The 21,210-nt window shown below is 49.7% G+C and overlaps 1 protein-coding gene across 4 annotated transcripts in view; it reads right to left on the bottom strand.

Annotated features, from left to right (window-relative positions):
• Window positions 1–1,571: 1,571 nt before the first annotated feature.
• The window catches only part of cep350 (centrosomal protein 350), a 33,918-nt gene continuing 14,279 nt past the window's right edge, over window positions 1,572–21,210 (bottom strand). For 2 of the 4 annotated variants that reach the window (XM_079739589.1, XM_079739591.1), the window contains exons 16-38: window positions 19,560–19,777; window positions 19,277–19,440; window positions 18,931–19,041; window positions 18,687–18,827; window positions 18,470–18,603; window positions 18,091–18,198; window positions 17,607–17,830; window positions 16,780–16,994; window positions 16,158–16,430; window positions 15,557–15,706; window positions 15,002–15,165; window positions 12,724–12,846; window positions 10,143–10,417; window positions 9,779–9,945; window positions 9,077–9,239; window positions 8,268–8,428; window positions 7,968–8,098; window positions 7,799–7,866; window positions 5,822–7,701; window positions 4,851–5,378; window positions 3,619–3,762; window positions 3,351–3,473; window positions 1,572–3,091 (exon numbers count right to left, since the gene is read on the bottom strand). In XM_079739589.1, the coding sequence (XP_079595715.1) occupies window positions 2,924–3,091; window positions 3,351–3,473; window positions 3,619–3,762; window positions 4,851–5,378; window positions 5,822–7,701; window positions 7,799–7,866; window positions 7,968–8,098; window positions 8,268–8,428; window positions 9,077–9,239; window positions 9,779–9,945; window positions 10,143–10,417; window positions 12,724–12,846; window positions 15,002–15,165; window positions 15,557–15,706; window positions 16,158–16,430; window positions 16,780–16,994; window positions 17,607–17,830; window positions 18,091–18,198; window positions 18,470–18,603; window positions 18,687–18,827; window positions 18,931–19,041; window positions 19,277–19,440; window positions 19,560–19,777 (5,833 nt within the window). In that variant the 3' untranslated portion in view covers window positions 1,572–2,923. The remainder of the gene's footprint in view (window positions 3,092–3,350; window positions 3,474–3,618; window positions 3,763–4,850; window positions 5,379–5,821; window positions 7,702–7,798; window positions 7,867–7,967; window positions 8,099–8,267; window positions 8,429–9,076; window positions 9,240–9,778; window positions 9,946–10,142; window positions 10,418–12,723; window positions 12,847–15,001; window positions 15,166–15,556; window positions 15,707–16,157; window positions 16,431–16,779; window positions 16,995–17,606; window positions 17,831–18,090; window positions 18,199–18,469; window positions 18,604–18,686; window positions 18,828–18,930; window positions 19,042–19,276; window positions 19,441–19,559; window positions 19,778–21,210) is intronic. The other 2 variants (XM_079739590.1, XM_079739592.1) reach the window with 2 other exon arrangements.

The raw sequence follows: 21,210 nt of genomic DNA, 5'->3' as shown, positions 1-21,210 counted from the left end.
CGATAGGAAGATATGGATACATCTTTCAGTATTGAAGAACATAATGTAAAATGGACGACAGTTAATGTCTTAATGGACGCACAAAATGTGAAACTAATGTGCACATATTTAGGTAGAGATCCATTTAAACTATTAGCGCATAGATGGAAACACAACGGTGGATGATAAGTCATCGATCAACAGCTCCATTAGGGTAGTCCATGGATTGATCACTTATTGGCACCTGATTGGTCCCCGGGCCCAAAAGACATCGTGAATCAATATAATTACTGAGCCCACACCTAAAATAGATAGTCCCAAAGCAAATAGGGCTGTTTAAATTATGGCCCCCTCAGTGGACTTTGGAAAAGGGCTCCTCTCAATGTGATGCTTAAATTGTGTCCTTTTTACACAAGGTCTACAAACGGTTAACCAAACATGATTTAACAAATTTACAGAATGCTTGTACAAATAGTGAAAGCTTTATTTACAATTTCAACATTCATTTTAGTTAACAAATATATACTATGTTCATATTTGCAAAGTCGAGACAGTGTTTATTTAACAATCGCTCAAGTTACAGTGAACTATGAATCTGATCTAAATCAGGAAAGACATTTGTATATTTACAACGTAAAAGAATTGTACAACTCATCAAGTGCACGTTATCTCACACTCACATTATTATAAATACTCATTAACATTTCAAAATCTACTAGAGTTAATCTGATTATCAAACCATTTGTGCCCATTTTTACATTTTTATTCTCTGGGTCAAATTACTTTATATTTAAAATTGAAGTGAAGTTGCTAAATTACTTTTTCTGACTTCTTAGGAACAAGTCCCTGATGTGTGCTATAAAAAGCAAGTCTGTTCCACAACTAACACTCAATAACCTATTTAACCTAATATAATCTTATTCACAGACAAAATACAGCAAAAGGTCCGAGATATTTGGTCCGTACATACAACTGATGTATGTGACCAGATTGACTGCATAGTTACAAATGAATATAACTTCTTCTGTCTAACAATAAACTCAGGACAAAGACATCTGACAAAGGTCTGCCACGGAGCATTCTCTTTTTCTTGTGTACTCATGTTAGTTCCATATACCTACAAACCACACACATTGAGAAGTACAGCATGAACGATTGTATCCCAAAGAATGATGCACATGTCTTCACATCATGTAGTATAACCAATACAGGCAAAGAAACACTTGAAACACGCCGACATCTTTCATCCCCATAGGTTAAAGGGTCACTTTTGCCCCAAAAAAACAAACAAACAAAAAAAAGACGGAAAAGAAACGCACAGACACCCTTGCACATGCTCTGAAGCAAATCATCACAGTATTTGTCTTGGATCATCGTAGTGAACATAAGGACCCTAAAACTAAAGCCACCGTGTAGACAGTGGACTGGGTGTTTGGACAGCCCCTGTCAGCCATGACACGTCTGCCTCTGCAGACTGCCAACAGGGTGTACGTGTGGAATGGAGAGCAGTGTTGTTCCCGATACAGTTAATCAGTAACAGATAAGCTGTGCCTCCCCCCCCCCCCCCCCCCCCCCCCACAAACAAACGGGATGGGAAGGTATAAAAATAAAAAACAGGTTAAATCTCTCGAGTCACTATAAGCTATGCAAACACTGAAGGGGGAAAGATAAGAAAAAGGCATCTGAAAACTACGCTGGGGCGAGTTTGATCCATAAGGCAAAAATAAGGAGCATCAGGAGTTCTTAGGGTGGAGATGTATCGTACAATCGATAGTGGGAGACATTCAAAAGGAAATAGGTCCAAAGAGAGGGCGGAGATATTGGAAAGGGGATCAAATAGTGTTTCGGAGTTTGAAGTCTAAATTTACATAGAAACAAAAAAGAGGCACTTCATGGATGCTGTGATAAATCACGAGACAGTACCATGCTACATTCTTATGGTTAACTCTTTAAAAAACATGTGTAATGTAATGGCTACTTTGTTTGAAGAGAATTCAGTAATTAGAAAGCATCATTTCAGATGGTTAGTGAAGTCAAGTCTTCAATTAATAACAAATTGGGTGTGTCCCAAAATTCGTAGATAGCAGCATGAGTGAATCTTTCAAGAGTACAGAGTACAGCCTTTGGGCCAACAGGTCAGTGACCTCCTGGGCACTTTAGAGAATAGTTCAGAAGAAAGGAGAAACAAATCATTTATATTTAAATATTATATAGACAGATGTCTTCTTTTTAAGGTTTCAATAATATTCATTTAAACCCTTTATACATTTTATTGCCATTTTCCACATTCACATTTTTCTTTGTGCTTTAGATTATTTAGATTTGTTTTTAACTAGCTTTAAATTACAAAATGTTAAAAATCTGTTTTCAACATTTAACAGCATTATAACTTACACATGTTTATACTTTCTCCAATCAAACAATTTCTGAATAAATATTACAATTCAGTAGGCATTAAGTGGGACTTAAAAAGAAACCTTGGATCTCATCAGATATATATATTTCTATTCTTCTGTTGCATCACCGTTGCACTTTGTCTTCAAAAGACAAAACGTGGTTGGGTGGCTACAATGGGGCGGCCGTAGCCCAAACACCGTTGAGCTAGCAGCACTTATGGACAACGCATGCTAAGAGATGTCACAGTCCATTCTCTTCTAGAAGTTCCACTTGTTTTGCGTTCATTTGATATCAAAAGGAGCCACTTCAGCAGAGATTAGCCTGGGTACCCAGGCGCAGGAAGGCTGGAGCGATCGAGAGGTGTTTAGTGTGGGCTGAAGGGAGCAGTCTTTGCCGAGAGGTAATGGTTGGAAAGAAGGAAAGGCATCTGGAGGCGTCTGTCGGCGCGTCGGCCAACTGGAAGCCCGGGTACAGTCAAGTGGCGAGTTGGCCGGAGGCTGTCCAAAAGGTGAGGGGGGTTGGGGGAACCCCCCGGGGTCGACCGGTCTCAGGAGAGTGCGTCCCGTGCAGCGCTCTGCTCGTGGATCTGCGTGAGGACGTCGGCCGTGTCCTTGAGCAGCATGTCAAAGATGCTGTCCGCCAGCTGCATCTTCACAAACAGCTCGTCCTCGTCGTAGTTCACCCACTGGGCCTCTTCCTCGTGGAGCTCCTGGACCTGAGAGGTGGGGGGGGGATACAAACGTCAAGGGGACATGTCTTTTAAAAGCATTTATTTTGTAAACAGAGTAAGTGATGTCACGCTCCACCACTAGCCACATGGCAATATCAATGAGAGAACACACACACACACACACACACACACACACACACACACACACACACACACACACTAAACTATAACATGAAGTGTATCCAAGTATCCTCCTAATTACATTACAAAGGCTGGGAGGGTGGGGGGGGCTTCCAACTCCTACCAGTATGTGATCTACTCGGTCCCGTTTCTTCCTGCCGAACTTGAGCATCTTCTGCCAGTCGGTCTTCTGGCTCTGGTCCTTCCTCAGACCGTACAGCTTCAGCACTTTAGTGGCGATGAATTCCTGATGTGACACGTACGTGAGGAGTTCAGTCACAGCGCATCTCAAAAGACCAATCTGAATTCGTCATTGGTTATTCCCATCGACATAGCGGTGGCACAATAAACTATAAATCAGCAGGAAATTAAGAGACATTTTGACGCCGTACCTGGACCTTGGAGATGTTCCCCGGCATCCGGACCCTATGGGAGTAGGAGTTGACCCGTCGCGGCTTAAGCCACAGGGGCTGGTTCGCATTGGGGTCTTCGCCGAAGATCTCTTGGAGGATCTCCCAAGTGAGGTCGTAAACCCCCTGCAGACAAGAGCACAGGGATGGATGTGAAGAGGTGGTCGTGTGAGTAGGGCTGTGCGATATGGGAAAAAAATGAATATCCCGATACATTTTCTCCATTTCACGATGTATATCTCAATATTTTGAAATCTCCTTTAAAAGGACCCCATGAAATCGCACTTTTACCCTTTACTGTTTTCACTACAATCCCTGCAGACTATATACCATTCTTGGTTAACTTCCCCGGTGGTTTCCATCAAAACATTTAATATTTTCATGTTAGTGATTAGTCACAATTGAGTGAGCCCATTGAATTAATTTATTTAGGAATTGTAGGTGTGCTGCCCCCCAGCGCCTTGCCGGGGTCGACAGACAGATAACTCCTCTCCCCAACAAACCGCGCAGACACGTCCCAGTTAACTCTTTATGGTTACTTGAAGTAGGGGAAAACAAAGAAGTTTTCCGAGGCTAACTTATACCTAGAGAAGTAGCTTAAGACGAGGGAGCACCTTGTATTCCGATTGTGTGTGTAACTGTTACGGAGCGTGCAGCTGGTAACCATGACGACATCAGATCAGACAAGACGTTACAAGCATTGGCGTGTTTTGCTCCACGTCCTCCTCTCGATATCCAAAAAACTGCCAGATCACTGATCCCTTATTAGTTCTTTTAGGAACCAGCAGTTCGACCGCTTCCGTGTTTCGTTTGTCGATTGAATTGGCTTAGGATACACTGTATGCTACACTGAGCCGGCCGGCGCTGCAAACCGTAAGAAACTTGAAAATGAGTTCCCTCCCTTCCGCACCTAGATGTCGCGTGGGATTGATTGGTGAGTGTGTGACGCAAGTGTTAAGTATTTTTTTACCCCCACTCACGTTACTGCGTGAGGGAGAGGGAGAAAGCCACCGGAGAATGTTTTAAACACGACACCAAGGCAAGTCTCGGCTGCCGCTTGAAAAAACCCAGATGACCCTAAAATACTCGATACTTACGAAATAATAATTGTATGTATCTCACACAGCTATTTCGGGGATATATCGAGTATATCCGATATGTCGCACAGCCCTACGTGTGAGGCGGTGACTCGGAGCGACGCGCCGCTGTCTCACCTGTCGGTAGCTGCGGATGCAGAGGTCCTCCTGGTCCTGCCCGTTGGCTGCCTTGCCCAGGTACTCCAGAGAGGGCCGGGGGACGGGCAGCCCGGCCAGCGTCAGCACGTCGGTGCCGCCGAGGCCGCAGCTCTCCCAGATCTCCGTGGTGGCGGCGTGGACCAGCCGCTCGACCTCCGTGGCCGAGTGGGGCACCACCATGGGGGGCTGCTCGGGGAGCTTAGGCAGCAGGGGAAGAGGAAGCTCGGGCCGGGGGGGCGTCTTGGCCTGTGGCTCTCCGACCGACGTCACGGACCTCCCGCCGCCCGCCCTGTTCTCTTCGTCGTCGTCGTCGTCGTCGTCGTCGTCGTCGTCCTCTCTCTGCCTCTGCTGGCGTCGCTGCTGTTCCCGGCGAGACTTGAGGCCGAAGTCCTCCTCGAACCAGTCCTGGTCGTCCCCGATGTCGTCCAGCAGCTCGCGGCTCAGCTCCAGCTCGGCCAGGCGCTTGGCCAGCTCCTCCTGACCGCTGGCCCCCAGCACCGGGCTCTCCTGCGGGGACGGAAGTGAAGAGACACGGGCCACACGTTCATCTCAGTGTGGGACACGAAGTGCAACAGAATGAAAGGCGATTGAGTCACATGGGGCTCATGCGGTCCGTTTGATTCATTCAACCGGTTCGTTGAGGGAAACAAAGTGACGCGCAGGTCAACCGCATTCGAAAAACATCCCGACATAAGGGCATATGCACTTTGGCTGTACACGTTCTGATAACCAGGGCTGAGCCGGTGAGGTAAACAAACAGCCACTCGTCAATACGACTGGTGTGTGCAGTCTGTGGAGGTTTCCATGAAAGACCCTCATTCCATCAATTATTGACATGTGAGCCGGTTAAGACTGAATAACACAAACTATTAATATTCAGCTATATAGAAATCTGTTCTACATAATTCCAGTGGTGTAATCAATAAATACCATCCCAGAGAAAGACTCACCGGTCGGTTGCATAGCTCCGGAGACGACAACTCTTCTTTTTCTGTTTCCAGGAAGAAGGAAAGACAATCTTTCTGCTCCGACGGAGAGACCCGCCCCTCCTCCTCCAAGCGGTCGGTAAACAGCTCTCCGTTCATCCGGTTTGCTTCCATTATCTTCCTCTCCTTGGCCAGTTTGACCTGACTCAACTGCGTGACAGTATCTTTGACAAAGTCATTGAGAAGCGTGTCAGCAAAGGCACCGAGAGAGTCTCGTTCCTTCGCTTTCCCCTCGTTACTCTTGATGTCAAAATCATCAATAGGCTCGTTTGGAGTGACTGATGAATGGTGAGAAACCAAATCTTTATGTCCTGTGTGAGGAGCTCTCTGCTTCTGGCCCTGTGTGGCTGTACCCATCTTGTCCAGGTCAGAAATGAGGAGAGTAGTGGGCGCGTTGTCGAACTCCAGTGAGCCATCCCTGATCTGGCCGTTGGGCACGGTGTGGTGGTTACGAGAGTTTAGAGAGTTTGCATCCAAAGCATCCTTGTTCTGGTGGTGTACTGCTGGATGATCGGCCTCATCGCGCGGCTCTTTGTACCCTGTCCTGGATGGATCATCACGGGGGCTTTCCTCAGTCTCCTTCCTCGGCTGAACTGTTCTCTTCTCGTCGTCTGCTGCTTGTTTACTCCTCTCGGACAGATCGTCCACAAACGAGTCCTCGTCCTCCGTGGTGTCAACGGAGACGTCGAACCTCTCCGGCAGGCGGGCGATCTTGTCGGACGGCGCAAAGATACCGTGGCGCTCCTCACACACAAAGTACACCACCCCGTCGTAGGTGCCGTTGTTGCTGCCTTCCGACTTGTCGAGCTCCACACCGGCCCAGAACCCGTTGGCGAACCTGGTCGGGCCTTTGAACCTCAGAGTTCCGGGCTGAACGTTGCTCACAAGCACCCTATCTCCAATGCAGAAGGTCGGCATCTCGTCCTCCACTGGAGACAAGCGTGTGAGAGGTGGAGATAAGGCTGGTGAGTGGTTTAACTCATTCCTGGTTTCACCCTTGGACTCTGCCGTCTTGTCGTTGAGATTGAGCAGCTTTCCAGAGTGACGGCTGTCGCTGAACTCTTCAGAGTGTTCACTTAGCTCCCCTGCAATGTCCTCCTCGACCTCCTCGTCTTTGCTCTGGTCCAGAGGCGACCTGCTGTAGGAGGCCTGCCCGGAGACGTCCCCAGAGGGCGGTGAGACCGGAGAGGCGGGCTGGGAGCTGTGCCGGTCGTCTCTGGGGGAGGACTCCACCGACGACTCAAAGTCATCGTGATAGCCGTCGGTGACGGTGACGGAGGGACGCCAAGAGACATCAGCATCCTTTAGTGGAGCTTCTATCTTGGAAGAGAGGGAGGCGTTGTCACTGGAGGACGAGCTGCCATCTTGATGCCATGAGAGCTTGGCCTCCCCTGGCAACGAGGAGTCCCTTATCTTGAGGCCTCTGTCGTCCTGCAGGCTCCCGGATGGAGAATATATGTTGTCTTCGTTCTCAGAGGGAACATGGTTAGAAACAGACAAGTCCTGGTGAGCTATGGGTCCATCTTCCGTCTCTAGTTTAAGGAGAACTTCCGAATGGCCATTTCCAGACTTGGTGCTCACACCCCCTGCCAGGTCCTCTGATAAATCAGACCTGTGGTTAGACACAACGCTTCCGTCCTCTGCTCCTCCACTCAAATGCCGTTCTCCCTTGTAGAGGGACGTCCTGGAGGGACCATCTGGAGCACCCAGGGCCTTGACCCCTGGGGAAGGCCGCTCCGGGCTCCCGTGCGCTGGGGTCGGGGTGACTGTGGGAGTGTCCTCCTCCGAAAGCTCCTCAGGTAGAGAGGTAGATCTACTCCGGCCCAGAGGAGTTCGGTCACCTGCTTATACATTCATTAGGAATAAAAAATACATTGAATCAATTGCTGAGCACGTCATAAAAAACGGTTTTGATACGCGTCTAAAATAATTGAAACCTACCATGGATGGATGAATGGTCTTCCTCAGAGTCTGACACCGCCCTGGAGCGCCTGATGCTGCTGTCAGAACTAAAAAGGATGAGGTTTAAAGTACTATCTCATCCCCTCCTGTTGACATTGTACAGTGAATGACAAGTCAGCTATACAACGCTGGTCATGTGATCAAATACCTGTGTGGAGGCAGAGGTTTGCTCTTCTCAGTGGCAGAGGCAGCCGCGTTGATCTGAGGTTCAGCAGCCGATTTGGAGTCTGGCTCGTTGTTCAGCTCCGCCTGCGTCTTCTGGATTAAATCATCGTAGGACTGAAGGAAGAAAAGGAAAATTGTTGTCTTCTGGTTCCGTGACAGACCACTGTTTAATATCAATACGTGCACTCCAACAACCCACTCCCCACACACACACAAACACTTACTTCAAAAACAAAACACTAAATCAATGATTCATCCCGACCACACACTCACAGACTCTTACCTCGAGCTGCTTAAGTAGACTGGCTTCCTGTGCCTTAAGGCGCTCCTTGTGTCTCTTCTTCTGCTCCTTCTTCAGCTGGTAGGCCATCGACTTGCGTTTCTTCAGCTCCTCTTTCAGGGCCCTGATGCGACTCTCGATGTCGCTCTGGTCTGACATGGGATCTGTAAACATGTTGCCCCAAATTCGATCAGAATGCAAGCTCAGAGCAAACTACTTAGATTAGCAACAACAATTGTAATCCAACTTAGTGCACACTGAATTTCAGACCAAATTCTTTGCTGATTAGAGTGCATTGTATTTACAAAAAGTCCATATCCAGGCACTTCTGTCGTCCGTATCCGGGCATTTTCCTTTCATTTTAACCCAAGGATGCAAGTGTGTTTACAAACCATCAAATTCAAGACAACATACGGATCATATCCGATAATGAACAACGATTAATACATGCCAATAAAACCCAAATACATACATAAATGGACGAACAGAAGCCATCTATACAGTACGCTACGACATTAAACCTCCGTTGATGGGAGACGTAGTCCTGGAGTGCACGGGAAGCCGTCCTCTGCTATACCCTACTTTGCTAAGCAGGTTAGGTAGCGGGGAAGTGCTCGCATAATGCCTTCCTGGCAGCATCACATTATGCTTGACTATAGTCTGCCAGCACTATAGCTGCAATACGCCTTCTCTCCCCCTCTCTCTCCCTCCCTGCCACAGAGTTCTTCATCCGCTCGACTATGATGACAAGCTGTTACGTTGCGCCCATTCTCAAAAAAAGGCATGGCGTCTGGCCGCGGGTCTGGACTCACCAGTGTGTGTGGCCGCGGGGGGTTCACTGGGCCTGGTGCGAGCCTGCCCCGGTGTGTGGCCGGAGGGCCGGGGAGGAGGGCGAAGCAGCATCTTGGTCCCGCTGCCGCCGCTGCAGTCTGCCGTGGAGGCAGTAGTGCTGAGGATGGCGTTGGCCGGGGGAGACTAGAAGAGAGCAGACACGGGGGAGGGAGGAGGGAGACGGAACGGAGACAGCTCAGGATGTGGTTCGCGTTCACACGGGCAGGACGTGTGCACTCGCATATTGCCTTCGATATGCACAATCAAACTTCATCAACATCCACCATCTCTGCTAGCCCTGGCCGATACCGATAAAGCGGCCAAATGCTTACAAATTCAGCATTGCCAGGTTTACAGTTCACATTCCGACCAGCCAAGCCTTGCTCAAGCAGTGTTTGCCTCTTTTATAGCTCATTAACATGTACTCTCTAAATTCCCTCAACAAGCCTAAACTCAATTTCTCAAGAGTTCGGCACAAACACAAGAGTAGTTTCAAACCAAAAGTTGGACTGGATTTGAACTGGAATTTTGTCCATAGAGAATGGAAGTAAAATGTTAAATGTATGTTTAGGCAAATTGAAAAAAATAAACCCGAGCCTGCCATTGCGCAAACAAGGAAGACTGTTCTATAATGAAAGACATTCAAAGCGATAAATCATGGGTTTATTTATAACCGGGCTTACTGGTTTGCCAGGAGACGGAGAGGCGGAGGTGATGTCCTGGCTGCTCTGGAAGGAGGCCATGGACGTCTCTGGGACCGAGGCAGGCGGGGCTGTGGAGGAGTTCGCTGGGGTACTCGAACCCGACCGCTCAGGGCTCACTGTGGAGTAATCCTCCTCACCCACTCTCCCTTGGGACATGAACCAAAAAAGAGTCCATCATGAAGATGATCACATGCAGCTGGAATACATGTCTGGCACCTTTAGCGATGAACACATTTATTGGGAGACATTTATCCCTGAATGCCCCCTTTTGAATTCTGATGCAACACATCAAAGACACCACAACAGAACACCCGCTTAAAGTTTGAATCAGAGCTCCTGTTACCTCTCTTCTCGTCGCTCAGGGGTTCCTGGTTCTGCCGGCAGCCAGAACTGGTGCCGACATCAGAGGTCTCCCTCTGAGCGGCCTCTGGAGACCACCTGCCGGGCTGAACCTCGACCTGGTTCTGGTGGTGGGCCTGCCGGTCACAGACGCCCAGGGCTTCCTTCTCCATCCTGCGGACCTCCGCCTCCTCCCGGTCCAGACGCTGCTTCCACTGCAGGAGCTCGGCTGCATGGTGCCGTCTCTGGAGCAGCTGCTGCTCCCGCTTGGTCAGGAACCTGGGAGAGGTAGAGATGTAGGTAGAGAGGTAGGTAGTGATGTGTGTAGAGAGAGAGAGAGAGAGAGAGAGAGAGAGAGAGAGAGAGAGAGAGAGAGAGAGAGAGAGAGAGAGAGAGAGAGAGAGAGAGAGAGAGAGAGAGAGAGATGTAGAGATGTAGAGAGAGAGGTAGGGGGAGATGTAGAGAGAGAGGTAGGGGGAGATGTAGAGAGAGAGAGAGAGAGAGATGTAGAGAGAGAGAGATGTAGAGAGAGAGAGATGTAGAGAGAGAGAGAGAGAGAGATGTAGAGAGAGAGAGAGAGAGAGAGAGAGAGAGAGAGAGAGAGAGAGAGAGAGAGAGAGAGGAGCGGGGGGAGGAGGGGCAGAAAAGGAGAGGAGGGAGGAAAGCAGGACAGAAAGAGGGCAGAGGATGGATGAAGAGGCAGGCGGAATAGAGAAAAAGGTAAAGGAGGAGAAGAGAAATTGGAGAGCAGGTTGGGGTGAGAGGGCAGAACCACAGGTGAGGGGAGGTGAAAGGTTTGGGAGGTGAAGGACAGTGGAAAGGCCCCAGCAGCCAAGCGGGAGAGGAGAGAGAAAACGTCCATGGATCAACATTGGAAAGTTACGCACGGGTTAAAAATACAGACGCAGACACCCCCGACCAGCTTCACATCCCCTTTTTCACTGCACACTCCATTCCATATTGGGGCCTGGCCAGGCCCTACGGTATCACTCCCATACCCACACACCCATGCAACCATGCCATCCTTAATGCCGATTGGATCTCATGGAGAACGCACCTCATGAAAAATAAGAAGAAAAAAAAAAAGGCTAAACTACCCAAGACCACACAAATGGGAGGAATTGAGATCCCTGGGTTAGAAACATGCGTTCAGGTAGGACACAAAGAATTCAATGTGGGTCGGATCTCAGTCACAAACACAACATCCACCAAAGATACGATTCGTACGATTGTGAGACAAAAAAACACAACAAACCGAGAGATATTAATCAAGCGTCCACAGTCTTCCTTTAAGTGTGGACTGGAAGAACAAGGCTTTGTGACGACGCTCAAGGATATTCTAGACTTGGTTTATTTATACAAACAAATAAATAAATCCCCGTACTATTCATTAATCTGCCTGAATTAAATCCATCCACATTCAAGGAGAACATCTGTTCAGAACTCTGGTCCTTCACAGTTATGAGTGCCACTTGGCTTGGCGTTATCCAGCCTAGATCTAATTTAGAGGTCTTTGCCTTGACCCTAATACATACTGATGACAGACCAGATACTGAAGGGCCCGGCTGGGGCGGGGAGTCTCTTTAAGTGTCCTCCCAAATTCTATTAGAGCCAATGGCCATCTGTACTTATTATTCCATCCCAGGCACCAGTTACCTAATAAGGAGGGCTAGTGAAGATTTACTGGGCCCATTAAAGAGATACACCGCTTTGTCTACGTTCATTCCACGGCTGAGGGTCCTAGGTCTTCAGCGGTATGTTACGGTGCGGTGCCATCAATAAACCTGTTATCTCAATGGCTCGATGCAGGGCCCAACAGCCCCTGGCCCCCACATGAGGGGCTCTTTGGGTAGGTCTGAAAATGGGGATGAGAGGAAAGTTTGTGGTGCATAAAGCGGAGGTTTCTCATCGTAAAGAAAGCCCCGTGCCCCTTGAGGGACAATCAGCAAACACCTGTAAAGACTCTTCACGGTGTTGCAGCGACTCAAGGAGACCATTGTTCCTTGTTCGCAGTCACTATACGAGCGACCATGCTTTCATCCAAAGGAGGGGCGGAGCGGAGGGGCGTGCTATCCCTGGCTGAATTAATCACGAGCCGAACCAAGATCTTCAGCTTCATCAGATGAACGGTCATGTCGTCGTGACGCTTGGCTTCCACGGTCGTTAGTTTCACTCACAACCGCCCACAATTCCATTCCACAAGAAACAAACAAACCAGAAATCACCCAAAAAAAAACAACACACAACAGCCGCCCCCCACCATCTACCCCGCCGTGCCCTCTGACATCAGGGTGGCGATGGCAGAGTACAAGCATGCTCCATGGGCCAGGTGGTGAGGCAGGAGAGTGGAGAACATCATCTATACTTCAGGGGACGCTGCTGGACGCTTTTCACATGCAGGTAACGCTTGTTGTCCGGAATCTCATTATAATTTTATAATCATCGAATTTGGTCATTTCTATATTAGTTGGTCAATCGCCATGCTGTGAGAGGCGCATTAGATATGGCGTTAGGAGTGGGCGAGCGTCCCCTAGTATAAATGATGGCTTGAGGAGGAGGGAGTGGAGAGCAGCACGATACAGTACCTGACCAAGTGGTTGTAGATAAAGAGCTGTAGTTTAGGATGGAGATTGGGGAGACAGACACTGAGGGAGGCCCAGTGATGGGCCTTAAACACAGAGAGGAAGTAGTGGACAGGAGAGCAGTGTCTGCATCCCACACACACACACACACACAAACAGAAACAGAAACACACATTCACACACACATATAGTTGACACGTAGATTCAGACGGCACAAACACCAAAGGGGTATGAAGGACGGTACATAGAGAAACAACAGGAAACGTCACAAACGACAAATAAGGACAAAACACAAGCAGACGGAGAGGGAGAGAAAAGAAAGACATGAGGAAATGTGTTTACTATCCTGCCGGTTGAACGGGATCAATCAAGTCTATCTGGAATGCCAATGTGTTGGGATATGCATCAGCACCGTTATATTATGGCCTGTTCTTTTTTTTGGCAAGATATTGTCTACTAGCGGGGATATGTGATTGGATGTTACCTACAAGGAGGCCAACGGACCAATTCTAAACCTTCACATGAGACATTTGTGCATTTTGACTTGAGATAACCGTAATATAATTGTACATTTGTTGTAGTGTTGTAAGTAGACTTAATATAGCTGTTGATTGCTGTTGTGGTGTAAGAAGACCAAAATTGAATGTAGTCGCCTGTTGCTTTGGTTTGCAGGATTCAAATATTGTATTAGTATATCGCCCTGTTTCCTTTAACGGTCAATAGGCCTGTAGTTTTAGACAATATTCTGTTTTGGTAATGTGTGGACCAAGCAAGGGTTGCAGGGCTGGCGTGCCTGCATGTGCCACTCATCCTCTGCAGCTCATCAAGAACGCAGCAGCCAAGCTAGACTCCTACCTACCCAAGCTCTCCAACGCTCCGCTACTGGTGGCCTGCTCAAATCTGGTTCAAGTCACTGGTACTGGCCTATCGTGCTGCGTACGTCTCCGGCACTCCCTAAACCCAGGACATGGTCGGACCGTACAGCCCAGCCCGTCTCCCTCACTCTACAGTGGGTTGATACTTCCTCAGGGCCTGCGGTCCTGGTTCCACTCACTTATCATTCAGTTACCACTCATCTTTGTAAGTTGGTAGCACCATATCTGAACGACCTGCAATGAATAAATGAAGCTAGATGACTGAAATGAAAAGAAAGCCATAAAGAAGTTATAGTAATATATATTGCTGAAGGTAAGCAAGCAGAACAAAGCACAAGTAGGATTTTACTTTACAGTAAAAGAAAAAAACCTCAGTGTATGCATCTGTTCATTTGGGGCTACGGGGACTTCTTAGTTCTTGGTATGAAGAAAGTAATTTCAGAGATATTCAGGTAGTAGAACAGTCCGTGTATATATTTAGTGGTTGGGCTGCTTTCAAATAATTGTTGACTATTATGTGGAGTCATTTAGGGGCTCAATGAGAAGTTCTGTGAGCATGTTCAAAGTCTAATGTTAAACAAGTACTCATTTGTTAGAAAAGTCAAATGTCTTATTGGGAAGGAGAATAATGGGGAGGACTGTGTTTTTAAACTTTCCAAGTTAGGTGATGGTAGGCAGCTACGTTATCACCTGACCCCGTTGTCATAGGAGACCGGGAACATAAGCGTCTCTCATGTCAATACGGGTGTTGGTTTACGATAAACAAACAAAGCAGGTGATATTTGGACAAAGGAATAAAACAATGGTTTTATCTGCGTTACAATCATTGCAGACTGTTATTATAGCGGTTATCAAAAGTGACCAAAGCCAAGATTAGGCAGCAGTAGCCAAATCAAGCATGAACATTGACACATCCACACCACCACACTCTTCCACAGAGCAACTCCCTTCTCTTCTGAGTTTTTAAACCTTCCACTGCAACACAATCCCAGCAAAAACATTGCTGATTCCCCGTTATGCATTATGCACGGTTCAGCAATTGGCAAATGTTCACTCCCACATTGTAGTATATAAGACAATAGTGGAATGCTCATTCATACTTTTTTTTGGATTTACTATGTAGTGCTGCCAGGAAGCAGAGGCTATAGACATTTGCATCCCTTGAGACACCCAGCAGAAACCTTCCCCAGGGGGTATAAAACACCCTACATCTGTTGGGGCCAGTCAATGAGACAAGGCCAATCCCAGCCAGGTGCGCTTCATTAACAATACATAGTTGGGGAGCAAAGACAGCATTTGTCATCTAGAACCTTCTGTAAATATCATTGGATAGAACAAATGATGAGATCTCACATGAAATATCCGTGATCATGACAAAGGCTGTAAGGGGTAAAACAAGGCCTTACTTCTCGTCCGCGTGGGAGTGCATCTTCTTCAGCTTCTGCATGATGCTGCTGGTCTCGCTGCCGGAGACGGAGAGCGGGGGAGACGGGCTGCGGGCGTCCCTGCACGCCAGCATCAAGCTGGGGGACGCCACCTCGGACACCGGGGTCTCGGACATGGGGGTCTCCTGGGGGGGATCGGAAGGCGCGGTCAGACGCAGACGCAGCACGTTAGGAAGTGTGCTTCTACATCCTTTGTTCGCGCTTGTTGTGTGTTGTACGTCCTGGCACTTACAAATAGTACTTAGCATTGTGCACGGGAAATGGATTGCCCTAACATTAGTTTGTGCTCGGCAATTTGTTCTATGAACATCCTTACTGTACCGACAGCCATATATTGTTTCTCCCTTCTTCTGATACATGTACTTAATGCGAGTCGCTTTGGTTAAAAGCGTCTGCTAAACCCCCTAAATGTAAATGCAGACAACTTGTCTAAAAGCCCTTTGAATAACCACTGTGTCTGATACTGTCTGTGGGCCTGGGCCTTAGCGTCGGTAACGAGGTGGCGGGGCTACTGACCGGGGGCGCGTCGCCTCCGGCAGACTTGAGGCGCTCCTTGAGCCTCAAAGTGTTGCTCCTCATTCTCTCGATCTCCTCCTGCTGCTTCAACAGCAGGAGCCTCTCCTTCCTCGCCGCCTTGTTGGCCTCCTGGAGACGCTTGATCTCCGCCTACACACACACACACACACAACCAGACACAGACACACACAGTGAGGGGGTATCAATGGGCCTTCCTGGACTAGTCACCATCGTCTACTGTGTGTATGGTTTGATTGATGTGTGAATATTGATTGACCTGTTGCTTTAATATACATCCATTTAATTGTCATTTGAAGGGTAACTCTGTATACACGATGGCTGTATTTATTACCCTAGGAAATACAATCCTTAGTTGTTCCCTAAAACACAAACAGCTTCATGACCATGCTTCTTACACACTATCCTTCACTGGGTTTACTGTAAACATGACGTTCATCAATATCAAATTCCCAGTAAGAGGTTCACCAAACCAGCCGTCCTGTGGCGTCACCTCCGCTCAGCTCTCCGATGTCTGACTCCCAGCTGTAAGACTCCCTGCCTGTGACCTTCTCCTCCCACCCTCACCCCCCGCACTAGCTACCTGCTCCTGCTGTAGCTTCATCAGCAGGCCCCTCTGCTTCTTCCGGAGGGGGGGCATCTTGTCGTCCTCCCCCTTGTCCCTCAGCCTCCTCTTCTGGTGCTCCAGCCAGGCCATCTCCGTCTCGGTCTTCTCCTTGAGGGCCTTCTGCCGCAGGTGCAGCAGGGAGCCCTGGTGCTGCAGCCTCACCTCCTCGTCCACCATGTACTGGCGCACCATGTCCATGGTGAACTGGGTGAAGCTGTCCTGGCCGCTGGCGAAGGTCTGGCTCCCATCCTGAGGAACAGGCGTGGGGGGGGGGGAGGGGGGCGGTTCAGTTATGTTCAGGGAATGAGGACGAGACTCATGTCAGTCAGAAGTAAAATGTGGGATGACTGAAAAGGAAGAGGAATGTGATAAGCACGAAGAAAAAGTGTAAAGAGCAAAGAAGGAACGATATACGGAGTGAGAAGATGGGCAGAGTGTGCATCATCCATAGCTGAGGGGGAGAACACGTGTCTGGCAGCAAACAACGTAGTCACTCGCGAATGGGGCATTTTTCACAGCACAGCCCTACCATTGGCAAACAAGTGACTCAGCCGGAAAATCAACAGAGCGCAGGCAGGCTTTGACACGCTTCCCTCACCTTAGAGCGGTTCAGGGGCATAGAGGCCAAGCTCCTGTCGTGGGAGGCCGGCTCTTCCTCGGATTCCTCATGCGGACGGGACTTCTTATCCAAGGTGACGCGCCGGTGCGCCTCTGACGGCAGCAGAGAGCGAAACGAGCGCTCTTCGATCTCGTCCTCCGTCATGGACTCGTCAAACTTCAGAGAGTAGTCGGTCGCCACTGACGTACTGTCTGCTAGAGGGAAGGACATGAAACGACCTCAGTGTGCCTTCAGGACAAGGTCGATTCACTGGGTGGGTACCCCGACTGAAGCTGAATATATCCTTAAGTTCAGGAAGGGCTGTAATCCAATCATCATCCAATCAAGAAAGTAGATACGTTAATTATGATCTATCACGCAAGCATTTTAAAGTGTGCTATAAACAACATATCAATGCCTGACTTTGTTGCATTGCATAAAATGAACCGCATGGGTTCTGAACGTTGGTAAACATATAAACAATTTCAATGTGTTTATTTGGGTTAATAGCAGGCCAATTGACCTGACATGGCTGAGGGCACCCCATGTGTAAGTGACTTGTTCGTTATTCTAACGCACGTATGGTAAGAGGGGAGTCATTCCGTTTACTTTTCCTCTACAGCCACAGTTAGAGGCTTCGGTTTATATTTTACAATGGACTTCTTGAATTCACACCCTCTCACTTTCTTTGCACAAAAACATCAAGAGCAACAGCAGAGCGGAGTGTAAAGCGATCTGCTGATGCTAATTCTACATCCAGTAACTCCCTGACCGCGTGGGTTGGTGGACACTGATCGTTTCCTTCCGACAGCCAACCCTGGTGGTACCTTTCTCGTTGAGCAGAGAGTGGATGCTCTCGCTGATGAGGGAGTCGTCTGCGGCCGTGGCAGCCTCCTCCTCTACGGAGCTGTTCCCCGTGGCCTCCTTCCCCCTCCTGGCCGGCTCACGGCCCTCCTCCGCGGGCTCCTCCTTCCTGCCGTCCATCCTCCGCCAGTCCCGCTGCGCTGAGGAGTCGTGTGATCGTCCCAGGTAGCTGCTGCTGTCTCCGCCACTGAAGGAAAAAGAAGAAACGGAATGAAGAGTTAACAGATGGTATAAACACGACGCACAGAAATCCTTCTCGACGCGCGGTATCTGAAAGTGTACCGAGAAGAGATTCAGGAACAGGAATTATTCACCACGGTTTTTGTTCTCGGTTGAAACACGGATTCTTGGGCAATATTTCACTGACTTGTTCAGGTTTTTCACTGAGGAAAAAAAAAAAGAGCAAACTATTGAAGCGCCCCGCTATTTTATTTATGAGGCCCATACCTAATCTCGGGTCTCCTGTAGGGCAGGGAGTCAGAGTGACTGAGGCTATCCAGGGAGGAGAGGGGCTCCGCAGGCATGGGTCTGCTGCGGGACTCCTCACTCCTGGAACTGAAGAAGTGCACACAGATAATAACGACCTGGTTAATATTTTGCAATGCATTTGTTATCCATCTTAGGATCTACTAAACTGCATCAATGATTAAAGACCAAAATACTTTCTATCCACAGTCATGTTCCGGTCCGTATATAATTGTGGGCTATCATCCAAACCCAAAGCAAAACTCATCTGAATAAAAAGTAAAGTATGCGCTGCATATCTAATTCGAGGGCCTAGCAAGTCGTGATCTGCAGAGCATACAAAAAAAAGGTTGCGCCTTGCCTGTCTGTTTCAGTTCGTGCTTGAGGCGACTTCTTGTGTGAGCTTCTGTGTTGGTCCAACACAGTCGGGCTCTGGCTCTCGGCAGCGCCGGTCAAGTCCCCCGGGACCATCTGGGACCGGGTCAGCTCCGCCATCTGACACACAACACGAGGTCAGAAGTCAGCCCGTCGCCTTGGAATGAGAGGGCGTTCACCCGCGGCACATTGTAGCGGCTGACCTCTTTGATGTGGCGGGCCGCGTCGGCCGTGTAGCGGGCCGCCTCCGCCTGCTGGCTCATCATCTTAGCGGACGCTTCCTGGAGGCCTCCCAGGGTCTGCTGGTGGTTCACCGCCATGCTCTCCTGCAGTTCTGCATGGGCCTGGGAGGGCACGCACACACACATCGATCACGCCAGGCACACAGTAGACGAGGGTGACAGGTGTGTGTGAGTGAGTGAGTGAGTGAGTGAGTGAGTCAAGTACCCTGGCAGCTCTTTGCCGGCTCTCCTCCATGTGCAGCTGTGTCTCCAGAGCTTCTCTCTCGGCCTTGATCTTCAACTCGTACAGCTCGCGCTCATGCCGCTGCTGCTGCGCCTGCAGGGCCAAAAAGGTCAACGGTGAGGTTGACATATCCACCGCACTGGAATGACGTTAAAACGTATTCCGTTTAATTACAAGAGGCCACCATGTTTTCCACTGCTGACGACTTGACCGATAATGACATAATTGAGTATTGCATATTCCATCGTTATCCAATTATCCTTAATTATCTAGTGACCCCCCGTCCCCCCCCCCCGTCCGACTGCCGCTGGATGGACTCTCCCGTCACCTTCAGTATCTGGGCCAGAGACACGCTCTCCTGCTGCGCCATGGACACCCCCCTCAGCCTCTCCACGTCCCCCAGCTGTCGCACTGACTCCTCGATGGACTCCAGGTAGCTCAGCTCCGCGGTCATGCGCTGCCTCAGCACACCGGGGGCATACTGCCGCTCGCCTTGGGGGGGGGGCGGTGGAGGAGAGAGCGGGTTAAGGGAGGTTAGGGGTGATGCGGAATCAAGGGTTGGGACGGTCGCAGTAGCAGTGGAAGAGGGGGTGAAAGGTGGTTGAAAGTACCTGTTGAACGCCCATCATTGTGTGCATGTGGTGGACTCCTGGTTGGTGGGGAGGCTCTGGCACCCTGGGCCACGCTGCCTGCTCCCCCAGAGGAGCCGCTCCTGAAGGAGACCCCTGGAGACGCTTCGTCTGGAGGGGACCCCGGGCCAGCAGGAGTGCCAGGGAGAGAGGCCAGGCCAGGGCTGCCAGCGGGCGTCTTATCACCGTCCTGCTCCAAACTGTAACCCGGGACGGAAAACAGAAAAATGCAGAGAAGCTTTGGTGTGTGGTTCATGGCAGCCGCTTGTGATGGCGAGGCAGTGCCTTCATAGTGAAGCGCAATTCACACACAGGTTGCTTTGTAAAAAAAAAAAAAAGAGTAAGATAGTGGAATTTATATATGTAAATAAAGCACCTGTGCTTCAAGTATCTTTGTGGCAAACTGTATAGGCAGCAGGCCCAAGGTGCTGTGGCGTCTATGTGAAGCAGTGGAGCAGGTTGGTTCAACAATGAAGAAAAGGGGGGCCTTGTCTCGTGAAGCCTGCTGCCGAGTGCCACGGTGTAACCTGAGTCACAGGGACCCCGTATCAAAAGCCATATTGTGCTGCTGCTCAGCGCGGCCCCGGGGCCGAGGCCCACGCCTCCAAAGGAATCAGGGCTTTGAGTAAATCCCCTGACTGGGACCAACGGGACAAACAATGGCATCCCTTTCCTTCACGGCCCTGTCCCAGACCGGGAAAGAGCATAATGTCCTCAGTGTCAACTGACACAGTGACAAACAAATAAACAAACCAGATGGACGGCAACTGTGCCCAAACACCAGAAAACAATGACGACGTTGGCGATCCATGTGCTGACTCCCCGCGAATGATACTCCCTGATGGTCACTTTCACAGTGAGACGCCACACAAGCACAACAACATTCCGGTTTGACTTCCCGTTGTCGTGAAGGGTCGGGCTATGACTTCAAAAGTTCAAACGGCTCGTTGCACTCGGAGGGGAGAGACGGAGGAGCTTCGAGGTATGGCAGGAATCTACCACCTGGGTTTCAGGAACATGCCACGGAAGGGCTTAAATGTCACGACTGGGCGGGTTGGGGGGGGGGGGGGGGGGGGGGGGATAGAGAGGGAGGGAGGGAGGGAAGGAAACAACAACAAGCTCTCTTTCCCCTCTCTTCTCCCATGGCCCCATGCCCAGGTTGCGGCGGAGCGGCCTGCCCCTGACCAGCCGTCTCGCAGGGCCCCGGCGAACAAAAGAGCCCTGTGTTCGGTCCTCCGATGGGGGGAGCGCCTCCTCCGGCCTGCCGGGCTGCACGCGGCTGCCCAAGCCCGCCGCTGCCCCCCAGCCCAGCGGCGGGCCACAACGCTGCTGTTTGGTCTGGCAGCCTCCAGCAGGGATCACCGCACCCCCCCTAAATAGTTAGCACTTGGCGCTGAGATAAATTACCCGAGGCGTAATTAAATGGCTGGCAGCAGAGACTGCGGGGGTCGCAGAGGGGTACTAGTGTAGAACCCTGCTCCGCTGCTAAATAGTCAAGAGAGAACTCACTTATGCGTTGCTGCGCACACAGGCGTGGATTTGCATTTCCATTTTCTCTTGGCGTACTAAAGGGAAAGGAACACCTGTGGTCGACGTGTGGACTACCAAGTCTGTTTAGATACTACTGATAACA

This window comes from Pollachius pollachius, assembly GCF_949987615.1.
Source record: "Pollachius pollachius genome assembly, chromosome: 7".
In the NCBI taxonomy this organism is placed as follows: Eukaryota; Metazoa; Chordata; class Actinopteri; order Gadiformes; family Gadidae; genus Pollachius; species Pollachius pollachius.
This window is presented reverse-complemented; position numbering and strand designations above follow the sequence as displayed.